We start from the raw sequence: 22,778 nt of genomic DNA, 5'->3' as shown, positions 1-22,778 counted from the left end.
CGTCGGTTGCTGTCGCCTCTCCCCTGACGTCAGTGCGCCAGGGGTATAAAAGATGCAGCTGACGCCATTTTCTTCAGTTTTTCTTGCCCCAGATGTCAGATGCCCCCAAAAGGGTAGGCTAAAAATATGTCAATAAAGCATGCATGCACCAAAGTATATATTTTGCCTTCATCTACAAGCAAATACACCACATAGGTTGTATGAAATAGAGAAGTACAGATAAGTTCCAGCAAAGAAATGAGGAATGGCGGGTGGATAACCTGGACTGCAACAGTGAATACACTCAAACATCTACATTTAAGATACGTGTACACAACTGTACTATGTTCTTCGTGTTTCACTGTTGCAGTCATTACAATTGGGTTGAATCCCAAAGCTAAGGTTGGGAGGCTGGAGCTAAATAGCATTAGGAGCGGCTATAAGGCCCTGCAGAACTGCAGTGGCAAAGCCTGCCCTGGATTTAGAGTAGAGTGGTAAGTGATAGTGCTTTGTGAAGGTGTGCACTGAACTCCAAGTAGTAGCCTCTAAAATGTCTTTGGTTGGTACTCCCCTGAGGAAGGCTGCTGAAGTGGCTGCTGCTCTGTTTGAATGTGGCCTAATGCCCTTAGGTACTGGCTTGCCATGTTGTGAATAGCAGAAACGAATGCAGTGGCCTATCCACTTTGAAATGGTCTGCTCTGAGACAGCCTTTCATTGTGAGCCTGCAGCATATGCCACTAGTAGTTGCTCCGTCTTTCTGAAAGCTTTGGTTCTGTTCAAATAGAAGTGCAGCTGTCTGTGTATGTCCAAAGAATGCAGAATTCTCTCCCCCTTATTCCGTGGGTTTGGATAAAAGGTAGGCAGATGAATAGTTTGGTTAAGGGCCACACTGGACACTACCTTAGGCATAAATGTCGGGTTTGTCCTCAGAGAAACCCTGTCTGGATAAAAAATTATAAAAGGTTCCACAGCCATGAGTGCCTGTAGCTCTGAAACCCATCTTGCAGAAGTTATTGCAAGGAGCAGAGCTGTTTTCCAAGACAAAAACTTTATATCAGCTGTAGCGGCTGGCTCAAAAGGAGGAAGGGTTAGTTTTTCCAAGACATAATTGAGGTCCCATGCAGGTATTGGTGATCTCCTTGGGGGCCTTAAATTTTTGGCCCCTCTGAGGTACTGCCTTAATAAAGGATGAGAAAAGATTGGTGGCTCTGTGTTGTAATGAGCCGAAATGGCAGAGGCATGAATTTTTATAGATGAAAAGGATAGGCCTTTGTCCAGCATCTCAGTCAAGTATTGCAAAATCTGAGGAATATTTGGAAAGTACGGTTTTGTACCTACCATAAATGTAGATGTCCGATAGATATGCAACTGCAGTCATAACATATGGGTTGTCCTGCCTCAGGCAGCCCTCGGTCGGCCGGACTCCAAAGTCTGGGTCCGGCGTCGGCTGGTGTCGCCTCGTCTCCTACGTCAGAGCGGCTGGAGTATAAAGGCATCGGCCGACGCCATCTTCTTCAGTGTTTCTTGCCCCAGATGCCAGGTGCCCTCCTAGGAAGGCTAAATTTGGTGAATGGATAAACAATTCCAGACATGCACAACAGTAATAAACAGATACACCATAGGAGGTACCCCCAGCTAATAGGAAGGGGTAGTGGACCCATAAAGAAGGTTGCAGAGGGGTAGGAGGGTGGGAAAATCCGACTGCAGTTGCATATCTATCGGACATCTACATTTATGGTAGGTACAAAACTGTACTATGTCCTTCAAGAATGCAACTGCAGTCATAACATATGGGTTGAATACCATAGCCAAGCTGGGGGTGGATGGAACTAAGAAAGGGATGGTGTAGCTACAATGCCCTGCAGGACTGCTGAAGCAAAGCCTGCTCGGGATCTGGAGTATAAGGGCAGGTTGTAGTGCTTGGTAAATGTATGCACGGAGCTCCATGTAGCAGCCTCTAGAATGTCCTTTGTAGCCACTCCTCTTAGGAAGCTGTGGATGTGGCTATAGCTCTGGTGGAATGTGGCCTAATATTGGCTGGCACACCTTTTCCATGGAAAGAATAGCAGAATCTGATGCAGTGTCCAATCCATTTTGAAATTGTTTGTTTGGAGATTGCTTTTCCTTGTACTCCAGCAGCATAGGCTACAAACAGTTGGTCAGACTTTCTGGTGGCCTTAGTTCTGTCCAAACAGTAATGCAGTTGCCTGTGTATGTCCAAAGTATGCAGCAGTTTTTCCCCCCTGTTTTGCGGATTGGGGAGGAAAGTAGGCAGGTGAATAGCTTGATTTAGAGATACCCTGGAAATTACTTTTGCTATGAATGTAGGATTGGTTCTTAGAGAAACTCTGTCCTGATGAAAAATGAGGAAGAGAGGTACTACCATGAGTGCCTGTATCTCCGAGACTCTTCTTGCAGATGTGACTGCCAATAGAAAAAACATTTTCCATGATAGAAATTGCATTTCTGAAGTTGCTGCTGGCTCAAAAGGAGGAAGAGTTAATTTTTCCAAAACGAAATTGAGGTCCCATGCAGGTACTGGCTGTTTTCTGGGAGGTTTGATATTCTTTATCCCTCTTAGGAACTGTCTTAGCAAAGGATGTGAAAACACTGGTGGATCACAATTGTATTTTGCTGCGATTGCTGAGGCGTGAATCTTTATAGAAGAATATGAGAGTCCAGTATGAAACATTTCTGCCAAGTATTCCAATATATGAGGTATACTCAGTAATGTTGTATCCTGACCCCTGTTGGGATTCCAGATGCTGAATCTCTTCCACTTGGCTGAATAGGTTTTTCTGGTGGAAGGTCTGCGTGCTTCCAGTAAGATCTCTTGAACTTTTTTGGAAAGAGAGATAGCGGAAGGAGTCATGGTAACCTCCAGGCTGTCAGATGCAATGTTTTCAGGTTTTGATGGACAGTCCCGTAATTGTGTTGTGTTAGAAGCAGGGGCCATAGGGGCAGAGGCCAAGGTTTGGTCCGAGTTATGCTCAACAGCAATGGGTACCAGTGTTGCCTTGGTCAGTCTGGAGCTATCAGAATGCCTGTTGGTTGTTCTGCTTTGATCTTCAGTATCACCTTGGTCAGCAGAGGTAGAGGAGGGAATGCATAAATTTTTAGGGAATTCCAGCTGAAGGAGAGAGCATCCGTTTTCCAGGCTAGAGGATGGTGGGTCCTTGTGCAGAACTTTTCCAGGTGATGATTCATGTGAGAAGCAAAGAGATCTACGTCCGATCTTCCCCATGTCTTTGTTATTTGTGAGAAAATGTGAGGATGCAGCATCCATTCGTGTGGATCCAAAAAAATTCTGCTCAGCTTGTCCGCCAGTACATTGTCCTTGCCTGGCACAAACTGGGATTGCAAATGTATCTTCAGACTCAGGGATTTTCCCCAGAGAATCATTGTTAGTCTGCAGAGGGGATAAGAATGAGTGCCTCCCTGCTTGTTTATAGGTTCATAGGTTTATACTAAGCTATCTGCCCTAAGGCATTTATAAGCCTAGCCCAAATTTTTGTGGCTTACGCCACCCCTTATATGAAAAAATACTGTGCCCATTAGTTTGTTGTGCCTCTGTCCAGCAGTGACACAGAGATGATTCCCGGGATAAACCTACGATCTCCCATCCACAGGTCAAGATTTCTCTTGAACAGAGCCAGCGAGGTGCTCTGCCTCACATGGACCGGGATTTTATTCCACAGCATAGGGAGTCTCTGAGTGATAAATCTATCCTTCCAGCACGTCCTATTTATATCCGTTAAGGTTTAAGTCGCTTGCTCTAGTGGTTTTGGTGGATTTGGATTTTTGAGGTGGAGCATGTCCATTAATTCCGGTTGGACATGGCCTTGTATGTCAGGCACATGTCACCTCTGAGCAGACGGTATGCAACTGAATAGAGCTGGAGTTTCTTCAATCTGGCAGCATATGACAGATTTTGGAGTCCCTTTATCCTTTTGGTGAGGAACTTTTGGGGTCTCTCCAATTGCTGCAGATGTCGGGTGCGATACATCCCGAATGGGGCATTGTACTCGATCATTGGTCTGATAAGTGAAGAGTACAGGGGAACAATGACCTCACTAGATCTGGATGTGAATCCCTTCATGATCAGGTGGGCAATGTAGAAGGTCTTTCTAACCACTTTAGCAACGTGAGTGTCAAAAGAAAGGCCACTGTCAACCTGGGTCCCCAGGTCCCTGATAACCTCTTCTGGTTATATACCACATGACAGTGGTGTTGTCTGTCCTTATTAGCAAATGTCCTTGTTGTAGTGATTTTTCGAAAGTCTCGATTGCATGTATCACTGCCAACATCTCTTTTTGGTTTATGTGCAGATGTCTTTCCCTTGGTGTCCATAGACCTTGAATGCATCTGCCCTCCATGTGCGCCCCCCATCCATGATCTGAGGCGTCTGTTGTAATCATTTGACCTGCTTGAGGTTTGTTGAAGGACATGCCTTTGTTTAACTGACTTGCTTGAGCCCACCACAAAAATTCTTTTTGCAGACATGGAATGAGTGGGATTACATCCTCTAGGCTTTGGCTGTGTTGGGACCATAAGCTTTTTAAGTACCATTGCAGCTTTCTCATATGAAGTCTTGCCAAAGGTATCCGAAGAATGCAAGATGCCATGAACCCCAGGGCCTGCAGGATTTTCCTTGCAGTCAGCTGGGAGAGCTTTGCTAGGCCTTTGTAGTACTCTGGTAACTGCTGTTGTTTCTCCTCTGTGAGGTAGGCCATTTGAGTTTCTGTGTCCAGTTTGGCTCCTAGGAAAATAATCTGTTGGGATGGCAGTAGTCTAGGCTTTTGAATGTTGACTGTGTATCCCAAGGCCTGCAGTAGTTGAATGACATAGTCCAAGTTTGCTATTAAGGTTTGTTTGTTGTCTGCTTGTATGAGGCAGTCGTCCAGGTAGGGGTATATTTGAATCCCCTGGAGTCTGCAGTGTGCCACTACTGATGCCAGGCATTTCGTGAACACTCTGGGCGCAGTAGATAAGCCAAACGGCAATGCTGAGAATTGATAATGCTCTGTCCCTGCAAGAAATCTGAGGTATCTTCTGCAGCTTTGTCTGATTGGGACATGCAGGTATGCCTCCTTGAGGTCCAGAGTGACCAGCCAAGACCCCTTGCCCAGCATGGGAAGGAGTTGCTGCAACGTCAGCATTTTGAACTTTGGCACAATGAGAAAAGTATTTAGAGTAGACAAGTCCAGTATAGGCCTCCATTTGTTTTCTTTTCTTGGAACAAGGAACAGTCTTGAATAAAATCCCTGGCCTTGTTCCTGAGAAGGAACCCTTTCTATTGCTTTTATACTTAACAGTTTTGAAACTTGAGTGAGTGCCTCTGCCCTTTGATGATGTGGCAGGTTTGACATGCCTTGTCCTATTGGTAAAGTATGGAAGTGGAATCTGTAATCCTTGTCTATTAAATCCAGAATCCAGTTGTCCTTGGTTAAGATATGCCAGTTTTTTGAGAATAAGGATAATTTTCTGCCCAAAGGTGCTTCTCTTTGAGCCTTTGTAGGCGGTATGAAAGTCAAGTCATTGTGATTGTCCTTGTGGTGCAGCTGGGCTGCCTGCGCCACTTCTTTGATTTGGAGGTTGCCATTGGCGGCCCCTGTAAGATCCTCGGTATTGCCCTCTACCTCGGGCACGCCTGTTTTTTCCCCTTTGAAACTTGTCAGAGTCTGGGAAGGACCAATTCTTTGAAGGCCAGTTTCTGCTGAACCTGGGTGGTTGAACCTGGAGGAAATCCTTGACTGTCTGTACTGACTTAGCTTTTTCCTCAATGAATTTCAACACATCTTGTGCATTAGCACCAAAAAGCTTCTGTTTTTCCAGAGGTGCATCAAGTAACTTTACTTTAACATGGTCTGGCAATGGCTGATCTTTTAACCAAGCATGTCTACGTATCACAGCCCCAGTCATAGCTGCCCTACATGAAGCCTCCAATGCATCATAACCACACTGAAGAAAATGATTGTTAACCTGCTGAGTGTTATGTATATGATCCTGCAATGCTTTTCTATCAATAGACTCAGGAGAGGCTAGCTTTTTCTGTAAATCATCCAGTAAAAAATCCTGGTACTGAAACATATGAAAAAGGCAGTTAAGTGACCTCATGGCTAGGGTGGTAGAGGTATAAACTTTTTTACCCCCTCTCTCCAGGGACCTAGCTTCCCTATCCGCTGGCAGTGGATTCTTGGCAGTGGAAGTAGCCACTCCCTTGGGACCCTGTGAAATAGTTTCTAGATCCACAGAGTGGGCCTTAAAGAGATGTTTGTGAGTGTCAGGGACCCTATAATATCTGTCTGGCTTGACAGGAGCAGGGGGGAGAGAATCAGGGTTAGCACTGGAGTCAGAGAAAACATCATCCAAAACATCCATAACTGGAGGAATAGCTAAAGGTCTGTGCTGGGGAAGCTTGAGGAAGGTACGTAGCCTTTTCCTGGAATCAGAGAATTCCTGACCCTGCCATTTAAAATGTTCCCTCATAGAGTGCAGGACTTCAACAAACGAGACATCCTCTGGAGGGGAGGCAGAGGGAATTGATTCCTCAGCATCAGAGTCCTCATAGGCCTGGAAGGATTCTTCTTGGGTATCTGAATGCTCAGAATCCCCAGAGGCTTCATCTGAAGAGAGGTTGTCAGCCTGCTCAGTTCTGGGCCTTTTCTCTGCAGGTGGCCGAGAACCTCTGTCTGGGTGAGGCTGAGACCCCCTGATAAGAGAAATAAGATCTGCAGCAAGAGACATGATCTGTTTATCAGAAGAAGGGGCCTGAGCAGCAGGTTTAGGATGGGCCTTGGCCTGGCTGGCGGCCTTAGCACGTGCAAAGGCCTTGATGGACATGGATACAGGAGGCCTTGCAGCCCCACGTGCAGGAGTAACCTTGTCTACGGGAATGGTGTCGGGTAGATCCAGAACTTCAGTTTCCAGAGGAAAATCAACAACCGGCACCGGAGAGGTCTCAGAGACCAAAGGACATGTTAACGCTGTGTCGTCGGCCTGGAGCGGTTGAATTACTGCTTCCGAAGGGACCGAACCACTAGGGGAGGATTTAGGAGTTGCATCGGTGGTGGACGCGGGCCGAGGATGTCGGTCCCGGTCCTTTCGTTTTTTGGTAGATTGAGTTGTCGGTAGATCCGACGGCATAATATACGCGAAAGATTCACTGAAAAAGTCTTCGGCAAATTCTGCCCTGCGCCTGAGAGTGCGCTTATTAAAGCAAGCACAGGCCGAGACGTCGTGGTCTGGGCCCAGGCAAGGAAGGCAGATAGAATGGAAGTCCTTATGAGGTATTTGTTTACCACAAGACAAACTTTCTCAATTTGTTCTGACATCGGCTGAGGCAAGAAAAAATGTTCCCCAACTGGGTACTTAGCTTTTAGATGACTTCGGTACTGAAAACACAGGAGCTGACCGACCGACACTTGCGAACTGCTTCTGCTTCGGGCACCGCGCGGCAAGAAAGACTGAAGAAGATGGCGTCGGCCGATGCCTTTATACTCCAGCCGCTCTGACAGAGGAGAGGAGGCGACACCAGCCGACGCCGGACCCAGACTTTGGAATCCGGCGGACCGAGGGCTGCCTGAGGCAGGACAACCCATATGTTATGACTGCAGTTGCATTCTTGAAGGACATCAGCTGTGTCAATTCCTTGTGCCTGGTACAAGCACGGAATATCTTCCATTTTGCAACATAGGATTTTCTCAAACTAGGCATTATGGCCTCCAAAATGACATCCATCACTGCTTTAGTGAGGGTTGTATTTTATATGACTACATTATTCGCCATGCTGCCAGATTTAAGGTCTTGAGTTGGCTGTGCAGGATCTGATTGTTCTTCTGGGACAGTAGATGAGGCACTTGAGGCAAGGTCCAGGCTGGGCATTGAGACAAGTTCCTTAGGACTGGATACCAGCACTGGCGTGGCCAGTCTGGGGCAATCAGTATCATTTTTGGCTTCTCCTGTCTGACCTTTAGGAGTACCTTGGGGAGGAGAGGCAGAGGAGGAAAGGCATATACTGTTAAGTTTTTCCAGCTGAAAGATAGGGCATCCACTTTCCATACTTGTCTGTGATAAGTCCTTGGGCAGAATCTCTTTAGTTGGCAGTTATGAGGTGAGGCAAATAGATCTATGTCTGGGCATCCCCATTTCCTTGTTACCATGCTGAAGACTTCTGGATCCAATTTCCACTCGTGGGGATCCATGAGGTTTCTGCTTAGTTTGTATGCCAGAGTATTTATCTTTCCTGGCAGGAATTGTGCCTGCAGATGTACTTGGTAAGCAATGCTGTGTCCCGCAAAGTTATGGCTAGTCTGCAAAGGGGGTAAGAATGAGTGCCTCCCTGCTTGTTTATATACCACATGACCGTGGTATTGTCTGTTTTTATCAGTAGTTGTCCCAGATGAAGTAGGTCCTTGAAGGATGTCAGGGCATTTTGCACAGCCAGCATCTCTTTTTGATTGATATGTAGATGCATTTGGTTTGCGGACCATGTGCCCTGAATACAACTTCCTGCCATGTGGGCTCCCCCAGGCATAATCCGCTGCATCCATTGTTAATGTCTGTGTGGCTGGGAGTAGAGTGAATGGTTGTACCTTGTTCTGTTGACAGGCCTTCGCCCACCATCGAAACTCCTGTTGCAGGCAGGGTATGAGAGTAACTATTGTTTCCAGGCTGTGGCAATGTTGAGTCCAAACACTTTTTAGGTACCATTGAAGTTTCCTCATATGCAGTCTTGCATATGGAATTAGTAGAATGCAGGATGCCGTGAAGCCCAAAGCCTGCAGAATTTTTCTTGCAGATAACTGGGCCTTTGTTGCCAACAGTTTGAAATAGGTGGTCAGTTGCCTTTGTTTGTCTGGCGTGAGATAAGCCATCTGGGGAGTTGTATTTAAGCTTGCACCCAGGAATATTATCTCTTGAGAGGGTACTAGTTTTGATTTTTGTTCGTTGACTGTGTACCCTAGGCATGGTAGTAATCTCTTTACAAACACCAGATGTTGTAGTAGAATGTCCTTGTTCTCAGCTTGAATGAGGCAGTCATCCAAGTAAGGATATATTTGTATTCCTCTGTCTGCAGTATGCAATTACTGGTGCCAGGCACTTTGCGAAGACCCTAAGCACAATAGATAAGCCAAAGGGCTGTGCAGAGAATTGGTAGTGCATTGAGCCAGCTTTGAATCTGAGGTATCTTCTGCATGTTTGTCTGATTGGGACATGCAGGTATGCCTCTTTTAAATCTAAAGTCACACGCCAAGCCTTCTTGCCCAACATGGGCAGAAGCTGCTGTACAGTCAACATTTTGGAATATCCAGATATGTGTTTAGAATAGATAGGTCCAGTATTGGTCTCCAGGTTTGTCCTTTCTGGGTACCAAGAACAGTCTTGAATAGAATCCTTGTCCCTGCTCTTGCTCTGGTACTTGTTGAATGGTCCTCATGTCCATGACGGATGAAACCTGTTTTTGTGCCTCTGCCCACTGATGTTTTGGCATGTCTGGCCAACCGTTTGCCCTTGGCAGGGTATGGAAATGAAACTTGTAGCCTTGTGACACTATGTTTAAGACCCATTTGTCCTGGGTTATTATGTGCCAATTTTGTGAAAAAAGTGCTAGTTTTCCCCCTAAAGGTGCTGCCAGAAGATAAGTGCTTGGCGCAGGCAGGGGGAAGTCATTGTGACCGTTTCCTGTATGGCTGTGATTTGTCTTCTCCAGTTTTGGAGGTAGAAGCACCCCATTGTTTAGACCTGTACGAACCTTTGGGCTGGGATCTGCCTCTATGGCATCTGTATCTGCCCCTTTGTGGCCTGTCTGACACTGGAAAAGACCAATTCTTTGTAGGCCAGTGTCTGCTAAATCTTGGTGGCTGTACCTGTAAGAAATCCTTGACTGTTTGCATAGATTTAGCTTTGTCCTCCATTTTCTTTAACACCTCTTCTGCTTTAACACCAAACAAAACATCATGCTGTAATGGAGCATCTAATAATTTTGCTTTAACATGCTCAGGTAGATTTTGTTCCTTTAACCAAGCATGCCTCCTAATGACAGAACCCGTAACTGTGGCCCTGCAGGAGGCCTCCAGAGAATCAAAACCACATTGCAAAGTATGCTTTCCAACTTGTTCAGCTGCATGCAATAAGTCCTGCATTTCTTTGTTTTCTGCACATTCAGAATTTATCAATATTTTCTGTTTAAGCAGTGACATAATATATTGCTGATATTTGAGCATATGAAACTGACAATTTAAAGCCCTTATAGCCACGGTAGCATTAGCGTAAATCTTTTTTCCCCATCTGTCCAGTGCCCTAGAATCCCTGTCAGAGGGAGTTGGGTTTTTTGTAGTGGAAGCCTTGACCCCTTTGGGACCCTGAGAGATAGTTTCTGGGTCAGCAGCAGGGTTTTTGAATAGGAATTTATGAGAGTCAGGAACCCTGTAGTACCTGTCCGGCTTAACAGGAGCTAGAGGTAAGGAGTCAGGGGTCAGAGAGGACTCTGAAAATACATCATCTATAATGTCTAACACAGGTGGGATAGCTAGGGGCCTGTGTTGTGGTAGTAAAAGGAAGTCTCTGAGCCTTTTCTTAGATTCTGAATAATCTTGGCTCTCCCAGTGGAAATGCTCCCTCATGGTATGTAAAGTTTCCTCAAAAGAATAATCCTCAGGAGGAAAGGCTGAAGGGACAGATTCTTCAGCATCACAATCCTCATAGAGAGGAAGAGAGTATTCCTGATCAGAAGAGGAATTAGATGAATAGAAACCTGATCTGAAGATTCATATTCTGTCTCTTGCCTAAGCCTCTTATCAGGAGGGGGATGGGAATCCCTGATCAAAGTAATTAGGTCTTCGGCCATTTTGATCATCTGTTTTTTAGGCATGGAGGCCTGTCCATGAGGCTGTTGTACTTGTTTCTTTGTCTTTAAAGGTGCTTTAGTCTTTGCCTTTGAAGCTGAAGTCGTTTTAACATATAATTGAATAGGTCTGAAAAAACCCTCAGATGCCGATGCCTGCTCAGCGGCTCTGGACCCATCTGAGGGAATAGTTTCCAAAGGTCCAACACCTTGAGCTTCCAGCAGCCTTTGTCGACTCCACATGGGTGTCAGTAGTGGCCTGCGAGTCTAAAGTAGCGGTCGTCAGGGGCTGCGAAGGCACCTCACTGAGAATCGGCGACTGGCTTAGAAGAATCCTCGTCGGTTTTGGACCTTGGATGCCTGTCCTTTTCTTTGCGTTTCTTGTGAATTCCGGTAGTCTGATGGCTATCCGACGACATTGTATAGTTAAATCTTCTGCCAAAATAATGAAATGCAAAATCGTACCGACGCTTAATAGTGCGTTGGTTAAATCTAGCACAAAACCAACAACGAGCAACATCATGGTCAGAGGCTAGGCAAGGAATACAGTAGGAATGAAAGTCCTTATGAGGTATTTGCTTCCCACAAGAAATACAATTATAAACTTTTTCTGACATCGGTCTGGAGCAAGAAAAAAATTTCCCCAACGGGGTACTTAGCTTTTAATGAAGACTTCGGATCTGAAATTCGAACACGAAAATCTCAGGAGTCGGCCAACCGGCACTTGTGAACTGCTTTTGCTTTGGGCACCGCGCGGCAAGAAAGACTGAAGAAAATGGTGTCGGCTGCATCTTTTATACCCCTGGCGCACTGACGTCAGGGAAGAGGCGACAGCAACCGACGCTGGACCTAGACTTTGGAATTCAGGCCGACTGAGGGTAGCCTGCCAGCAGGATAACCCAACTGTAATAACTGCAACAGTGAAACACGAAGAACATAAAGGTGGTTTAGGATTACTTGACTTGAAGGGATTTTTTAGAGCTATACAGTTAAGGCTCATATACACTACCAAAGCAGAAAGTTATGATTCAAACTGTAAAGGGATGATGGATTGTGCATACACATCCTTAAGTAGAATAACAACAGCCACACAACATTATTCATAAAGAAGAAAACCTTCTAAGAACCAAGCAAACCTCAGAATGGAGAAAGATTTTGCAGATGGGGATTACTGTAAGGGTACAGACAATAGACAAGAGGCAGCTGGAATTTTCTGGTAAAACTGGTAAAGGAAGCTAGGTATTGGGAGCAAATAGAGAGGGGAAAGGTAAGAGAATGGGATGAGGACAAGAAGACATTTGAACGCCATGCTAGAGACTGCTTTCCCTATCAGAGATTGATATCAGAGTACAGGCAAAGATAAAGAAATAAGAAAATCCTAAGTGAAAAACCTGCTCTGGTAGATTTTTTAGCTGAATCTAGAACAGAAACTGACGTTTTAAAGGGATAAATTAGTAGGGCATATAAAATAGTGCACAATAACTGTATCAGTCAATCAGAGGAGTTCAGGAAAAATTGTGAAGAGAGACTGGATAAACAAGTTACAAGGGAATAATGGGAGGCCATATGCAAGACTCCCAAGTATGCAACAAAATATAGAAGGTTTAGGATTTTTGCTTGGAAGGGTTTGTATAGGTATTTTTATACCCTAAGCAGACTCAAATGATTTTTCCTTCAGGTAAACTGCACATGCCGGAGGTGTGATGGGGAAGAAAGAAGCAACCGAAAACATACGTTTTGGGAGTATAAGGAATTGGAAGATTTTACAAATTCCCTCCAGATTATTCTGTCGGAAATACTGGGTAAGCAAATGGGTGTAAAGGATTCATTCTTTTGAGCTGGGACACAGGATCTAAATTGCCTAGACATATTAAGACCTTGTTAATTTTAATTCTGGTGGCTGCTAAAAAAAAGTAATTACTAGAAAACGGAAATCAGAGTCTAAACCAACTGCATGAAAGAAGTGGATACTTTAACAGACATAAAAGAACTGGAAGTAATCTTTTGAAAAGGGAAGGAGCAAATACACAGAAATAAATGGAAATTGTGGGAACAAAGCACATCAACTTGTAGTAGTTGATAATATCTTTTCTGGACTTCTGAAATTTGGCAAGTATCCCATTTGAAATGTTCTCACATTTTTCAGAAGAGCTTCACCAAAGGATCTCTCTTCCACTGGGGAGTCAGCACCTACTGACTCCTCTTCAGGGGAAACATATTCCTGGGGAAAGGGATTTGCATGGAATAATCCAGAGATTCCTCTTCATCAGAGGATAATTCATCAGATGAGTCATTGTCTCCAACTCTTTTTTGAGAAGACTGGGAAGCAGCTGTAGGAGCAGGCTGAGAGGAAGGTGGTTTGAATACCATGAAGGCCTGAAATAAACTCTGAGAAAAGGCCTGCCAATCTGAAGGGGTTTCTCTGGTAGGGACAAATGCTTAGTCTTTTGTTTTTATTTTGCAGGCGAAACGATCTTATGCAATGTCAGAGGACAAGACGAAGGCAGGGCATTCGAATGTCTCAGACTGCAAATCTTCTCTTGCTTGGGTGTGAGGTACCCCCCATAGGCCTCTCTGGAATTTTGAGCCAAGGTTCCCCATGACATCCTGGTTGGACGTCTGTTTGACCTCCACAGACGTGCTCGCGGCCGAAGTCAAGGCAGCCTCAGAACTGGGCTTGGCCTGTGAATCTGTACCTGAAGATGGACGAACCTCTGGACTGATAATCACCTCAGGAGAAATGTTGGATGTTGAAGGTGTAGTGGAAGCTGCAGGCCGAGATTTCTTGGCCTTGTGGTTCACTGTCTCAGCGTTGGGCCCCGGGGTACCCTCCACATGCTTAGCTAGTAGCTTAAGCAGGTGGTTCTCTAAATATATAGCAAGAGAGGAAAGCCTGCTTCCAAGACAGTCTTTGTAACATAGGACTGGCAAATGCTACAGGACTTGTGGTCATGATTAGGGCCTAAACAAAAGAGACACTGAGAATGGCTGTCCTTATGTGGGCTTTCTTTTCCACACTGGCACTTGCCCTTCTTGGATGACATAACCAAAACAGTAGTAACAGAAAACATTTTCCAACGGGGCACTTATCTGGCAAAAGGCTGAATTCACAAGCATTGAAACGATCAGACAGACAGTCAGAGTGGCATTCTGAATGGCAGCAGAAAAGCTCTGAGGATCTTATGTGCGTATGTTGCTTTTATTGCCTACGTCTGACAGCAGCCTCCATGCAACATCCCATGTACCCTACAGTAGTTCAAGACTTCTGTATACTGGCCAACGTTAGGTTGCCTTCTGGTGGAAGATCCCCCAGGTTAAGAATACTGCAGCAAGTGAATAGAAGGACATCATATGTGATATATAATGCATGTAACTGGAAACAAATATTATTACAGTTTTTTTAATATTAACATATGTTTGCATAGGTCTTAAATGATGATAATTTAATTAAGATGTTAAAAAATACAAGTAGCAAGAAACTGGGTTGCTACACAGGACCGTTGTGCTTAGTTTCCTTGCCATAGTAAGGAGCTTGGCTGTAGCATGAGGTCCTCACAAATTGCCACTAGTCCTCCAAGCTGTGAGGACTCAAATATGGTGGTTTGGGGACCTAGTGACTATGCTTTTAGGCCTGGTCCAAGGGATGGAGGCCCAGGGTCTACAGGGGACACTGAAGACTTTGTGCTGTTTAACTTGTCTAGGACTGCCTGAGGATACTGCAGGATGAGTTGGAGACTGCTGATGGAAGTTGGGTCTTGTCCTTGCTCAGCTTGCTACCAACACAACATGCATCTGAATAAGCAGTTTAAAAAATAAATATATGAGGAAGATTCACTTTTCAAAAAGACAAATGGCTACATACATACATACAAAAGCATTTCACCTTCCTCTGGTTACAGAAAGTAGACAGTTATCAATGTCCATATTTATTACACTGCAGTCTTTACAATTCTGCTGTTCAACATTACATCCTTCAGTAACTTCACATAACAGCACTTTCAGAGAGTCGACAAATCTACACTTAAGTGTGTATTCTCTCCCTATAAACTGGCTCAGACCAAATGATAAAAAAATCTGGTGCCCTATCAGCTATGGAAATTATTGTAAAGAATATTATGTACAGATACTCCGCACAAACACTAGAAAGAATGATCCAAGTGTGTAAGCAACTACGGCCTCAAGTGACTGCAGATTCAAAGGTTCACAGCTGTGGTGTATTACTTTTCCAAATATTCATCCTTAGCAAAAAGTGTGTACCACGTTGCAGAAGCACCTTACAATGTCATCATACATGTACAAATACAGGGCTAAATGCAAACATCTCATCCTTTGAATGAGACATTAAAGTGAGGCCCCATCTGCCGAGTTAGAGGTAGCTCAAGTGGATGTAAAAGACCCCATGGCACTTCATCGAAAAGGGTAGGGGAAATTCCCCCCTAGTCAGTATGAATATCACCTTGGGTCTCTCCTAAAACAGAGGCTACTAGCCTAGTGGGACTAACCTGGTCAACAAAGTGCAAATAAATAAATAACCTAGGTAGCAGGTGCAGATACTACATGCAGATGTCAAATCACAATCACAAAACTATGTCTGTCTTGATCATTATATAGTATTGTTAGTCTATAAACAACTGTAATTCATGTAAACGAAACTTACCAACTCTGCTCTGGCAAACACTACTGGCAAGCCAAATGCTGAAACAACAATGCCTGTCGTGAGAAATATGGCAAGTTCTTTACAGGCATTACTTGCAGAGTCCGTGTCATCTACCACTCTTCTTGCTATGCAGTATGGAATTGGCGAAAGCACATAAAAGAACAAAACAAACAACGGCCAATATTTGCTGCAAAGAAATTAAAGTTATCAATACTTAACATTAACTTAATTAACATTTCACTGTAAGACAGAGATCAAGTAAGCATATTATTGATTAAAAAGAAACATCACAAAGCAAAACAATGCAAGTCATTTAACTAGAAAGTACTCCCTGGTCTCCCAAGTAAACTCTTCAAGCCAACCTATTTGGTAGCTAGGGGTAACCTTGTTTTTCCCGAAGGGTATGACTATATAGTATTGTTAGTCTATAAACAACTGTAATTCATGTAAACGAAACTTACCCCTAGCTACCAAATAGGTGGCAATCCACTGAGCACAGAAGAAGTTATCAGGGACCTGGGGACCCAGGTTGATAGTAGTCTGTCATTCAACACCCATGTAGCTAAAGTAGTTAGGAAGACCTTCTACATTGCCCACCTTATCATGAAGGGATTCTCATCTAGATCAAGGGAGGTCATAGTCTCCCTATACTCATCACTCATCAGACCAATGATTGAGTACAATGCCCCATTCGGAATGTATCTGACCCGACACTTGCAGCAGCTGGAGAGGCCACAAAAGTTCCTCACCAAAAGGATAAAGGGTCTCAAACATCTGTCCTATGCTGCCCGACTGAAAGAACTCCAGCTCTATTCAGTCGCTTACCGCTTGCTCAGAGGTGACCTTTGCCTAACATACAAGGCCATGTCAAACCCAGATTTGATGAATATGCTTCACCTCAAAAAATCTAGATCCGTCAGAGCCACAAGGGCGGGAGACTTAAACCTCGACACGGCTATTAATAGGACGTGCTGGAGGGATAGATTCATCACCCAAAGACTCCCTATGCTGTGGAATAAAATCCCGGTATATGTGAGGCAGAGCACCTCGCTGGCCTTGTTCAAGAGAAATCTTGACCAATGGATGGGAGATCGCAGATATACCCCAGGGATTACCTCAGTGTCACTGCTCAACAGAGGCACAGCAAAATAATGGGTATAGTTCCCCATACTAAAGGGGTGGCGTAAGCCACAAAACTATGGGCTAGGCTTGTAAATGCCCTCGGGCAGATAGCCTAGTATGAACCTATGAACCTATGAACTAGGTAACCTGGTTTACAAAAACATATAAATACAAATATACAAACTTCATCAGATTCTAAAAAATGCTGAGTACAAACACAATAAAACACAGTTATACAAGATACTTATTGTAACAAACAGGTCTTAAAAAAATGTCGGCCAACAGGTACAGATGTCCTAGAATTCCCAGACACCAGCTGGAACTCAAATGACAGATCTGCAACCATTTCCTAAAGGATTACTTCCTCCCTACTGATGTCTTGGTATTCAAGTATCTAGTGAAATTAAAAGGTAGGTTTGTTTCCCATTCTCCAAAGTGTCTACCAATGAATATGCTAAAAGAAAAAAAATGTTCTTCAAGGAAAATACTAGGATGCTCAAATAAAAACAAACCATACTTGAAGGAGAGAATGCAAGAATCATAGCTACAGAGTTAACCTTCCTCAAACAGGAAGGGTATTGCCAAGGGAGGGCGGTAAATGTGCCCGATGTGTAAAATGCTATTAAAGAACAATGTTACAGGCAAATAACGCAAGTATTCCATCTTTATTATGGCTACTTCATTTGGCAACTGCAATATAATTAAATGGTACCAAGCATATGTTACAACAGAATGATATAAAGTTAAATGACTAAATTGGAGGAAGTAATACAAATCCGATGGAAAAATAGTTGCTGCTATAAGCCTAAGAAGGTGTTAGAAGTCAGGGTTGAACAAGTCTCCAGGATACAACAAATGATTTCAAATCTCGGAACTCCTGGACTCTCTGAAGACCAGAAGGCGCAATTCTGCCAGTGTCCACAACCCACTCTATATATATAAAAAAAAAATAAAAAAATACACTGGAAGCAGGCGCAGGAGTCCTACTGATGACAGGTGTTCCAAATTACTGCAACCAAGGTAGAGCTACCAACACCTTAAGTGAACAATGCATGGTGGCCACATCCAAGCGAAAAAGAAAAAGATTTATGCTGATGAAGGGCCTCCATTTTTAAGACTAACACTGTGGTCCACAATTTATAAGAGCAGAAAAGGTTAAAAGGATGATGTACTAAAGGTGCTGTTCAGCTTGACTGGGTTAAACAAGATGCGAGTAAGGAGCCAGTGCTGGTTTTCCATCCTGTGGTGAAAGTGGTGGTTCATCTCACTGCACTGGGGAAACTTAAAGGAGTATCACAAGCAGCAGGCTCTGTGTGTGCACATGCGGCAAATGATGCTCTGCTTAACCAGGTGATATGGCACATCACCAGCAGTTGACTGTGTAACACACAAGCTACCCATGGGGGTGAGGGCTAGGACAGCCTGCTCCACAGCACCAGATTCCTGCCAAGGTGTAAGCAGCAAAGCCACATAAAGCAGGGCTAAATAAAATGGTAAAAATGTGCTTTAATTTCTTAGGAGATAAACAGAAAGGTAAGAAGTATATGCTAATCTCATTTAACTAAAACTTTACTTTGATACAATAAATGACACATGTTCCGGAAAAGGAATTGTTATAAAAATGAAAAAAATAAAAATTACAGTACCCTTCCTGATATGAGAATAAGACAAAAAATTTGTGAGATTAATAATGGTTTATGTGTACACTAATGCAGTACATGGAAAACAGTTGTTTGAAGAAATGAAAAAAATGCAATATCAGTACTGCTTACTAGCCACTTTCATCAAAAAAAAGACTTCATCAGAATGCAAACTCAACTGAAAAACACTCCAATTAAAAACTACACTCAATAAAAGTCAATTATTCAATTTAACAAAATTTGAGCGATATCTGCCACTAGGCTTCTTTTTGTTCCAAACAAGGAACGTCAATATTATATAAGGAAAAAGGACACCAATACACTGCCCCAACACTTCCTGGAATGCATCAATTCCAATGCCCTGGACTAGCTCATTCTGGCCCCCACTAGAGGAAGCAACATCCTTGACCTGGTTATTACTAACATGGGTGCTCATTGCTCTACACTAGTACTCAATCCCTCCCTGGTCAGATCCGACCATAAACTAATCACCATGGAAATCCACATCTCACCCACACCCCCAGCAAAGTTAATCACCTTAAACAACTTCTCCAAAGCTGACTTTGGGCTCCTAAAAACAGAGGTGGCTAACTTCACGGCACTCATGTCAATGGAAAATAGCTGCATAACTGCTGAATCATACACCAATGCAATGTACAAACATGTACATAAATTCATAGAACTAGCCACCCCCAACAGAACCAAGACACCCTCCTCCAAAAAAGGAAGCCAATCTGGTGGTCCCCTGCCATTAATAAACTCTACAACAGAAGGAAGAAACTGTTGCAGAAAAAAAGTGAAGTCCCAAGACTGGAAAAACTCCCTTATTAGCCTCAACAAAAAGTTGAAACCCCTCATCAAATCCTCTAAAGCCAGCTATGAAGACAGAATTGAGGCAGACACTAAAAACAATCACAAAGCCTTCTATAGTTATATCAAGAACCTTCACGGCAATACCCAGATTTGCTCTGAGTTACTGCACAATGGTACCTCCTATACTGAGCCAACAGATACTGCCAACATACTGGCCAACAGATTCAGTGCCAACCTTAACCTCCCCCAAAGGACCAATCACAGTACCGGAAGAATGCCAAGCACCCAGCATTACAGTAGCACAGGTTAAAGGTGCATTATCCAAAGCCAAGAATACAGCTTCCATGGGACCCAATAATATCCCTGGCTGTGTTCTACATGAACTACAAAGCGAACTAGCACCACATCTGTGTGCCCTGTTCAGTCACAGCCTCACCTCAGGCTTTGTCCCTACCGAACAGCGCACTGCTACAGTCATCCCTCTCCATAAAGGGGGAGCAACTACAGACCCTGAGAATTATTGCCCTATTAGCCTGACGAGTCTGATATGTAAAACTATGGAGCGCATCATCATGGACCTGATTAACAAAGATATAGGAAATCTCCAAACTCTAGACTCCATGCAATTTGGCTTTGTAAAAGGGAGATCATGCCTGCTCAACCTGGTTGACTTCTTTGAGTCAGTCACCACGGCTGTGGATGAAGGTAAGGCAGCGCATACAGCCTACCACGATCTGGCCAAGGCCTTTGTTACCATTCTTCACTCGGGAATTATTGATAAACTCACCAAACTAGGCATCAACCTCACATCATTAGGTGGTCTGCAAACTGGCTCACAGATAGAACACACAGTGTGTAAGTAGCGGACTCCAAGTCAGACTGCTGACCAGTCACAAGTGAAGTCCCACAGGGATCAGTCTTGGGCCCTCTCCTGTTCGGCATCTAATTCTCAGACGTCCAGGCCAACACAAAGGGACTCTGACTGACCAAGTTCGCAGACGACTGCAAGCTGAGAGCCATTATTAACTCCCAAAGTGATGCAGACATCCTACAGAAAAGCCTCACTGAGACCAACGAATGGTGTTGAAACCATGGCCTTAAGCTTAACACCAAAAAATGCGTAGTCATCCCCTTCGGTAAAAACTCAGTTCCCACTATTTATCACAGTGATGGGAGTCCACTGAACACTGAAGGCATTAAGAGATCTGGGGATGCAGGTTGACAGCAATCTTTCCTTCAACCACCACATTGTCACTCTGGTCAGAAAGTCCTTCTGTGTGGCACATCTCATTACCAATTGTTTTGCTTCCAGGAAGAAAGAGGTAATAGTCTCTCTATACTCTTCCCTCATTAGGCCAATCATACAGTATAATGCTCTATTTATCATGTACCTCACTAGCACCTGCAACAGCTGGAGAGGCCACAGAAGTACCTCACGAAGAGGATCCTAGGCATTAAACACATGTCCTACACGAACAGACTCAAAAAACTCCAGCTGTTCTCTGTCTCATATCGCCTACTTAGAGGCGATCTCTGCTTGACTTACAAAGCCATGCCTGACCCAGCTCGGTTAGAAATGCTACATCTAAAGATATTCCAATCCCTCCACACCACACGCTCCAGAGACCTCAACCTCATTACCACAATCAACAGAACATTCTGGAGGGACAGGTTCCTCACCCAGAGACTACCCATGCTCTGGAATAGACTTCCCATACATGTCAAGCAGAGCACCTCGCTGTCCCTCTTCAAGATAAATCTTGATGAACGGATGGGTAATAGAAAGTTCACCCTGGGGATCACTCCAGTGGCTCTACTTGATAGTGGTACTGGGAACTAATGTCGAGCAGCACAACGCCAGGGCACTTCTATGGGCTAGGCTTGTAAAGTCTCCAGGGTCATTAGCCTAGTACACACCTATGAACCTATAAACTTGTGGTTGAAGTAAACAAACAGATGAAATGCAGTTGCAGATATGTTCCTACCAACCTGCTGACTGCAGGCTATAGTCCTGCTTCTACTACATCTAGATATTAAAAGGGTTGGTATTTTATACTCTTGTACCATTTAACACTCAGATTTTTATCTTTATCTCACCTCTGCTCTCAATAAGCATCTTTCAATTTAATCCTGAATTGTATATGTATGCAATGCACATGACACTTCCTGGCCGGTTTTAATTTAACTACCAGAGTGCAGAATGAGTTTATGTTTTTCTTGAAGCAATCCAACATGCAGATCAGCTGCAATGCTCAAACAAATCTCTCTCAATGCCTGCAGTCTATGTAAACTGCACAGCTTTATAAACCGCCTGCTAAGTAAACACTGTTACTTCATATGTTCACACTCAAGTACTAAGCAAATCAGTCTACAGACCAGCCAAAAAATAATACTCCAAGGTTCTCTCCAGCCTAAAGGAGGGCAACACAAGACAGATTGGGGAGAAAATACAGCTGTTTATGTAAATGTACTGTAATGATAGATGTTCTAATGAACACGGATGCAATTGCCTTAGCTAAATGGGTTATATCCTGCAGAGGATATAACAATCGGTTAACTTCCAGAGCATAAGGATGCCCTCCACAAGCCCAAACAGCAGACTGCTCAAGCAAAGTTGAAGAAAATCAACGGTTTTGAGTCAAGCCTTCAAAGCTTTCTTGCCAAATGAAAGTAAATAAAAATCAAAGTCTGCAACCTCGCAATGCAAAAAATACAGAGAATGGAGGGGGTGGCTGCAGCAGCAATAATCATTTAAATATCTACTGCTATCGTAAGTTTATTGACACAGCTGTACTAATTTAATCACTGTTTCAGTAACCTTAAGTATATGGGTAGACTACCATAGCTTATACGGACCAGGAGGAGGAAGGATGAGGGTCTAGAAGCTCCTAGAGAATGGTTCTAACAAAGCCTGCTCTAGACCTAGAAAAGTAATCTAGTTTGTAATACTTTGCAAATGTATATATGAAAGACCACATTGCTGCTGCTAGAATAGTTCTAGAAACCAATCCTTTTCAAAAAGTCACTGAAAAAGCTAAATCCATGGTAGAATGTGCCTTAACCCTGACTGGAATTGACTTGTTGAGTGGTATAACAAAAGGGAATAGCAGATGACAACCACTTGCAGATGGTCTGCTTTGACACAGCTTGCCCTTTTTTTCTTAACTTTATAGGAAATGGCTAGCTGATCAGAGGTCCTGAAGGTTTTAGTTCTGTCAAGAAGAGTGGTCTAAAACCACTTCTTCCTCATTTTTTAAGTTCTAAAAAGACAGTGAATGGAGCCTTCACACCAAAGGTTCAGAAGTCAAAATACGAAAATACAAAAAAGAGAAAATCTGAACCACCAAGCTGTAAAACACGTAATTTAATAAAAAAACAGAGAGGAAGTGCTTTCAGGTTACCCACCCTTCTTCAGACAAGTTACAACATGATAAAACACCACATTTAAAATATCAAATAACCAATAAGATTCAATAATGAGTCCGCCTCATCTTTAAGGCAGGCTTTATAGCGATTACACCAGCTAAAGCCCTGGTAGAATGTGCCTTGACCCTGACAGGAATTGACTAGTTGAGAGGTACAACAAAAGGGAATAGCAGGCGACAGCCATTTGAAGATGGTCTAATTTGACACAGCTTGCCTTTTTTTCTTAACTTCATAGAAGATGACTACCTGATCAGAGGCCCTGAAGGTTTTAGTTCTGTTAAGAAGAGTGGTCTAG

At 43.7% G+C, this 22,778-nt stretch overlaps 1 protein-coding gene across 3 annotated transcripts in view; it reads right to left on the bottom strand.

The window, feature by feature from the left end:
- LEPROTL1 (leptin receptor overlapping transcript like 1) overlaps nucleotides 1-22,778 on the bottom strand; it is a 202,085-nt gene that overhangs the window by 61,287 nt on the left and 118,020 nt on the right. For all 3 annotated transcript variants that reach the window (XM_044059610.1, XM_044059608.1, XM_044059609.1), the window contains exon 3: nucleotides 15,483-15,669. In XM_044059610.1, the coding sequence (XP_043915545.1) occupies nucleotides 15,483-15,669 (187 nt within the window). The remainder of the gene's footprint in view (nucleotides 1-15,482; nucleotides 15,670-22,778) is intronic.

The sequence above is a fragment of the Protopterus annectens genome, chromosome 17.part0 (genome assembly GCF_019279795.1).
Source record: "Protopterus annectens isolate FY-2018-M chromosome 17.part0, PAN1.0, whole genome shotgun sequence".
NCBI lineage: Eukaryota > Metazoa > Chordata > Ceratodontiformes > Protopteridae > Protopterus > Protopterus annectens.
This window is presented reverse-complemented; position numbering and strand designations above follow the sequence as displayed.